Source organism: Rhinopithecus bieti, unplaced genomic scaffold (genome assembly GCF_001698545.2).
Source record: "Rhinopithecus bieti isolate Rb0 unplaced genomic scaffold, ASM169854v2 scaffold_74595, whole genome shotgun sequence".
In the NCBI taxonomy this organism is placed as follows: domain Eukaryota; kingdom Metazoa; phylum Chordata; class Mammalia; order Primates; family Cercopithecidae; genus Rhinopithecus; species Rhinopithecus bieti.
Window position 1 is genome coordinate 163,115 of NW_016827607.1, and position 6,981 is coordinate 170,095.

Sequence of the window (6,981 nt, forward strand, 5' to 3'; positions counted from 1 at the left end):
GCGAGACTCCGTCTCAAAAAAAAAAAAATTGAAGAAAACAGTCTGGCATGGTGGCTCATGCCTGTAATCCCAGCACTTTGGGAGGCTGAGGCAGGAGGATCATTTGAAGTCAAGAGTTTGAGACCAGTCTGGACAACATGGCGAAACCCTGTGTTTACTAAAATCACAAAAATTAGCCTGGTGTGGTGGCAGAGACCTGTAATCCCCGGGAGGCTGAGACAGGAGAATCACTTGAGCCCAAGAGGCAGAGGGTACAGTGAGCTGAGATCATGCGACTGCACTCCAGCCTAGGCAATAGAGTGAGACTCCGTCTGAAAAAAGAGAGAGAGAAAAAAAAAAAGGCCGGGCGCAGTGGTTCATGCCTGTAATCCCAGCACTTTGGGAGGCTGAGGTGGGCAGATCACCAGGTCAGGAGATTGAGACCATCCTGGCTAACACGGTGAAACCCTGTCTCTACTAAAAATACAAAAAAGAAAAAATTAACTGGGTACCGTGGCATGCACCTGTGGTCCCAGCTACTTGGGAAGCTGAGGCAGGAGAATCGCTTGAACCTGGGAGGCAGAGGTTGCAGTGAGCCGAGATCACGCCACTGCACTCCAGCCTGGGTGACAGAGCGAGGCTCCATCTTTAAAAAAAAAAAAAATTTTTTTTGAGGAAAACAAAAAAAGATCCTGTGGAGGCACAGGAAAGTTGAGTGCATGTCCCAGATCACATAGGCGTTCCAGTTCCAGTCCTTGCTCATTTAAACAGAGTCATAGAGAGGTACAGTAATATGCCCAACGTCACACAGCTCATGTGGGAACGCATGTCCTCAGACCCCATCCTTTTGCCTTCTTCAGAGCCCCTGCCTTCACCCCCTTGCTGTCATCCTCCCGCCCTGGGAGGAAGAGAAGCCTGGGAGGAGTGGCTGGTGGCTCCTACAGCCCCTGTACACTGGGCCAGGCATTATGCGGGACAGACTTGAGGGACAATGTCTGTGCTCCAAGGCCCATGGGTGGGATGGTTTGATGGAGTCAGCTGTGGGGCTCCTGGCATCTCAGTGGTGCCAACAGCAGGAGGGGCGGGGGCACCAAAGGAACGCACCGTCTGCAGCACAGCAAACTTCACCTTCCCAAACTTGTCTTGCTCTACCCAGGGCTCCCGCACGATTTTGGCGCCCCGTTCCCGTGCTTTCTGCAGAGAAGATGGGATTGGGGAAGTGGTGAGGGCAGGAGACTTCCAGAACCCTCGCCTGCTGCCCCTGCCAGGAGGCCTCTGTGTGGTCCTGCAGGCCCCTCCAGTTTCTCCAGCCCCAGGTAGGACCCCCAGCCAGCTTCACTCATTACCCCCAATACTCATGCTCATTTGGCAAGTAGGGAAACTGAGGCCCAGGCCCAGAGTTGGGGCTATGGGAGACAAACTAGGTAGGGATGGGTGTCTGTCCTGCCTCTGCTAACTCCCCCTGTGATCATTCCCCCTCTCTAGTCCTCAGTTTCACCATCTGTAAAAGAATGGTTGGATGAGAATAAGAAGAAGATGATTCATGCATTTACTTAGCAAAACTGTACTGCCTGACAGTGCTTATATCATGCACCAGGCTCTGTTCTAGATTCTAACCTTGCTCATCCTCACAGCAACGTTATGCAAAAGTAGTATTATCATCTCCATTCTTTAGGTGAGGACGTTGAAGCACAGAGACATTAAGTCACTTGCCTGAAGTCACACAGCTAAGATTCAGACCTGGACAGCCTGGCTCTGGAATGCACACTCTGAATCTCTAGGCTGCCTCTTGGGTACAGTGTTTGGTTTAGAGTTGTGCTCGAGAAATGGTAATTCTGAGGCCAGGCAAAATGGCTCAAGCCTGTAATCCTAGCACTTTAGGAGGCCAAGGTGGGCAGATCACTTGAGGTCAGGAGTTCAAAACCAGCCTGGCCAATATGGCGAAACTCCATCTGTACTAAAAATACAAAAATTAGCTGGGCGTGGAGGCGCACGCCTGTAATCCCAGCTACTGGGGAGGCTGAGGCAGGAAAATCATTTGAATCCAGGAGGTGGAGGTTGCAGTGAGCCAAGATCGCACCACTGCTCTCCAGCCTGGGTGACAGAGCAAGACTCTGACGCAAAAAAAGAAAAAGAAAAAGAAAAGGAAATGACCAGCCTGACCAACATGGAGAAATCCTGTCTCTACTAAAAACACAAAATTAGCTGGGCGTGGTGGCGCATGCCTGTAATCCCAGCTACTCAGGAGGCTGAGGCAGGAGAATTGCCTGAATCCGGGAGGCGGAGGTTGCGGTGAACCGAGATCACGCCATTGCACTCCAGCCTGGGCAACAAGAGCAAAACTCCATCTCATAAAAAAAAAAAAAAAAAAAAGGAAATGGTAATTCTGATAGAATTTCCTCCTTTGACAACCCAGCTGTGGTTAGCCCCATCTGGCAGCTGTGGAAACTGAGGCTCAGAGAGAGAGAGAGGACACACAGGAGAGGACAGGGCACCCTCCGAGCCCAGGTGTGTGTCACGCCAGCGTCTAGGCTTGTCACTGTGATGCAGCAGTGTCCTTCCAGCCCTGACCGATGGGGTCCCCATGGCAGACGGAGGCCTTCGTCTCCCAGTGTGTCCAGGCGCGTCCTCACCTGCACGATGTAGTCACAATCTTCCACCTCAAACGTGATGTCCTTCACTCCATCGCCGTGTTTCACCAGGTGATCGCCCATCTCTGTGGCCGGCAGGGAGGGGATGGCACTGCAGTCTAGGTCCCCTCACCTGGCTTTCAGTCTCCATCCAGGCCCTGAACCCAGAGCCCACCCATGGAGCCATGCGTCCACCCTCCCCGAACCCGGACCCCACCCACAGAGCCACGCGTCCACCCTCCCCGGGCACCTCACCTTTGTTCCAGGGGTTGAGCGCTGAGGAGAGGACAAACACAATCTAAGACACAAGGAGAAGGGGGTGTGGCTAGTGGTTCAGGGGGGCATGGGGAGGTGCACCCATCAGCCCCTCCCTGCTGACCCAAGACACCCCTGATGGAGCAAAAGGACTCCTGGACCTGGGTTCTAGCTCCTTCTCTGCCTTAGTTTCCCACGCTGGTCCTGAGGGATGGGGCTTACAGCCATGCCAGACCCCCTCTGGATCCTCAGAGGAGCTGCTAGCTCAGGTCTCTCTTGGGGAGAGAACTCCAGGGACCCCATCGGTCAGGGCACTACTTAAAATTCCTCCTCTGATATCCCAGGTTTTCTGAGCACCTGTGGGGTCAGTCTCGGGCCGGGCTGAGGAGGAAATGAAACTAGGAAGGACCCTGTTGCATGGCTGTACGAAGGTGCCAGCAGAGGGGTCGGTGGGAGCTGAATTATATGTTTTTTGCTGTTGTTGTTGGGGTTTTTTGTTTGTTTGTTTTTGGTATTGGTTTTGTTTTTGAGATGGAGTCTCACTCTGCCGCCCAGGCTGGAGTGCAGTGGCGTGATGTTGGCTCACTGCAAGCTCCGCCTCCCGGGTTCAAGCGATTTGCCTGCCTCAGCCTCCCGAGTAGCTGGGATTACAGGTGGCCACCATCATGCCCAGCTAATTTTCGTATTTTTAGTAGAGATGGAGTTTCACCATGTTGGCCAGGCAGGGGTTGGGGGCTGTCCTGGGGGTGGCAACTCACCTTCCCTTGTTTGATTACATGGCTGACCACCTCCCGGGAACCGGTCTCCAGGCCCCTGTAGGCTAGAGGTTCAAAGCCCATCTTGCTGCAGTAGAATGACGCGGCCTGAATCACAGGGTTGCAGCAGGGTTCATGAGGGTCAAGGGGCCAGCCTGGGGGACTTCCGGAAGAGAGCCCCTGGCTCAGGTGCAGAGACCCTCCTGGGAATAAAGACTGCTGCCTGCACATTTTGCTGACAGATAACTTTCAAGCCGGTGTAATTAGGATTCAGAGCATCTGGCCCACCCTTGGCCTGATCCTCCCTCCCAAGGGCCAATCACAGACCCTGCTGGAGGCCTGCCCTTGTCAGGTGGCCCTCTGCCCTCCTCTCTGCTCACTCCAGTACCTTGCCCCGGCTTCTACCTGCTTGGCGTTGCCAACCCAGAAGGTCACAGAGTGGAAGTGGAGGAATCGGCCTCTCTCTGGCTGCAGAAGGAGAGAAGAGGTGAGGTTGAGTCCCTGAAAGTGAGTCTAGAAAAGTGAGGGTGGAGTAATGTTCCCTAGCCACCCTCCTTATCCCAGCCTCAACCACAGAACTCAGGAGCAGCGGAAGCTCATGCAGCCTTGCCAAGCCTCAAAAGAGGTTTCTCATGTGGAAGTTGAGCTCCTGGGGGTCTTGGGTGGGGAAGCCCCCTCAGGAGGCCTGCCATGGTTTCACACAGGGAAATAGCCTTATGTTGCAGCAATATGGATTTAAGTTAGACCTTAGAAAGAACTTCCAGATGGGATTAAGAGATTGGCAGGCATTTAAGAAGGGGTACAAGTTTTGTTTTTGTTTTTGAGATGAAGTTTTGCTCTGTTGCCCAGGCTGGACTGGAGTGCCGTGGTGCAATCTCGGCTCACTGCAACCTCCGCATCCTGGGTTCAAGCGATCCTCAGGTTCAAGTGATCCCCCCACCTCAGGCTCCCGAGAAGCTGGGATTACAGGGTTGCGCTACCACGCCCGGCTATATTATTGTATTTTTAGTAGAGAAGGGGTTTCCTCATGTTGACCAGGCTGGTCTCGACCTCCTGACCTCAAATATTCGCCTGCCTTGGCTTCCCAAAGCACTGGGATGATAGGCGTGAGCCACCATGCCTGGCCAGGATACAAGTTTGTTAGGAGGGTGAGGTTGAGTCCAGCTTAGTCTGGGGGAGCCCCGGGGGTAAAGCTGAGTGTGCAGTCATGCATGTCACATATCCACTCCAGTCCTTCCTCTTCTGTTGATAAAACCCCAGTCTCTCTGCACTCCAACCCCCTTCTAGACCCAGCCCCCTACATTTCCCACATTTCCCCTGCTTACCTTTGCCCCTTTGTCACTGTAAGTCGTCTAAGGAGAAAGAGAAGGACAGTGAGACTTGTAGGCTCCAACACAAGGTGCTTCTGGAGATGTTACTGAAGATGTCCCACACAAGGGGAGACAGTCATGGCACTTACCATGATTGATCTTAGTCAAACCTCCTGCTGCGAAGACTGGGACTAGCGGCCTGGGAAGTGCTGGGCTGGAGTATTTAACCCCAAGCAGGTCCCGCCCAGGCCTCCTAGTGTACTGGGGGATGGGGTAGGGAGCTGAGCCTAGCCCTGGAAGGTTCCAGGCCTGGGGGACTCTGATCCAGCCGCAGCCTCATTGAACAGGATGGTGTTGCCAGGCCCAGAAAGGGGGAGTGACGTCCACTAGTCAGTGGGAGGCAGAGTCAGGGCCAGAAGCCAAGGTCAAGCTTTTCCAGGACGCTGGGACCGTGACCATTACCGCCCAGAATCCAAAGCTCAGAAGCCAAGGCCGGCTGGAGTGCAGTGGTGGCTCCAGAACTCTTGCCTAGAGGAAAATTGAGGGGGAATTTGGAGACTGGCTCTGAAGTCCTGTTTGCAAAGCAAGTATGTGGTTTCTATTCAGGATGAAAGCGCTGTATTCCATAGCTGTTAGAGGCACGGTAGGAGAAGGTTTGCATCCTCGCTCTGCTACATATGGTGTGACTTGGGAAAATCAACATATCCCTCCGAGCCTCATTTGTAAAACAGGAGCAAGAATAGTGTGGTGGGGATTAAAGGAGATAAGCTTGCTCTTTGGAATAGGACCTGGCACACAGGACACTCTCCCTCAGTGTTGGTTATAATTCATCCTGACAGCTGAGCACATTCCTGGGCCATGTGGTTAGCAAACAGCAGGGAAGAACTGGACCGTGAACCAAGCTATGCTAACTCCAGCACCCACATTTTAAATTGCTAGATTGCCCTCTATACAAATGGGAGATATTGATATCTCCATCAGATGGAGAAACTGAGGCCTGGAGAGGTGAACACATGTCTCCTAGGTCATGGAACTGGTAAGAGCAGAGCCCCAAACTCTGGCCTATTTGATTCTGAAGTTGGATCTCATTGCACCAGTGCAGAGCACTTCTCCCTCCTTTTCTCTATTTTCTGGGCCATTCAGAAGGCAGGCGAGGTGTTCCCATCTCCTTATTCTGCCTGTCCTGGGCCTGCCCAGTGTGCTCCAGTGTCCACCTCAGCTCCTTGAGTCTAAATTTCCAATTGGGGCCAGGCGCGGTGGCTCACACCTGTAATCCCAGCACTTTGGGAGGCTAAGGCGGGAGGATCACTTGAGGCCAGGAGTTTGAGATCAGCCTGGCAACATGGTAAAACCTCATCTCTACTAAAAATACAAAAATTAGCTGGACGTGGTGGTGCACATCTGTAGTCCCAGCTACTCAGGGGGCTGAGGCAGGAGGATCACTTGAACCCAGGAGGCAGAGATTGCAGTGAGCGGGCATCACCCCACTGCCCTCCAGCCTGGGTGACAGAGTGAGACCCATCTCAAATAGTAGTAATAATAAATAAATTTCCAACTGGAAAAACTTGAGTGGAGGTGGCCCAGGGTGGAGCTCACAGGCCCAGAAGGTTCCCATGGAGGAGAAGAGCTCTGTGTAGCCCGCCTACCCTCTCCAGGCCAGCAGGAACATCTTGTCCCTTTGATTGCTGTGGCCAACTCAAACCCCCACTCCTGGACCCTGCCCTGGCTTATATCCTAAGCACAAAGGCCAATGTTTACTGACTCAAGGAAGTGTGCCATCAACAGCAGTTGGGTGCAAAGGCTGGCAGGCATCTGGCTCAGCTGGGCAGAGGTAGGAACTCTGTCCCCAACACTGTGGGTCTCAGTCCCATGCTGGGTGCACCCCTAGATGCCATTCCCATGTGTGGATAGAAAGCAAGGAGGGGAGCCTGCAGAGCCCCGTATCTGGAGTCCCCTCCCCGATGCTCCCTGTTCAGGCTGGGCTCCACTGGATAACAGATCAGCAGTGACAGGGTGTGACTGTCTCTGTTCTTTATGCCCAGCCATGCAGAG

At 53.4% G+C, this 6,981-nt stretch overlaps 1 protein-coding gene across 2 annotated transcripts in view; it reads right to left on the reverse strand.

Annotated features, from left to right (window-relative positions):
- HPD (4-hydroxyphenylpyruvate dioxygenase) overlaps positions 1-5,250 on the reverse strand; it is a 20,206-nt gene extending 14,956 nt beyond the window's left edge. Inside the window, exons 1-7 of one of the 2 annotated variants that reach the window (XM_017863987.1) lie at positions 5,079-5,250; positions 4,945-4,971; positions 4,025-4,087; positions 3,623-3,727; positions 2,865-2,907; positions 2,613-2,695; positions 1,084-1,173 (exon numbers count right to left, since the gene is read on the reverse strand). In XM_017863987.1, the coding sequence (XP_017719476.1) occupies positions 1,084-1,173; positions 2,613-2,695; positions 2,865-2,907; positions 3,623-3,727; positions 4,025-4,087; positions 4,945-4,971; positions 5,079-5,081 (414 nt within the window). In that variant the 5' untranslated portion in view covers positions 5,082-5,250. The remainder of the gene's footprint in view (positions 1-1,083; positions 1,174-2,612; positions 2,696-2,864; positions 2,908-3,622; positions 3,728-4,024; positions 4,088-4,944; positions 4,972-5,078) is intronic. The other variant, XM_017863988.1, reaches the window with a different exon arrangement.
- Positions 5,251-6,981: the final 1,731 nt, after the last annotated feature.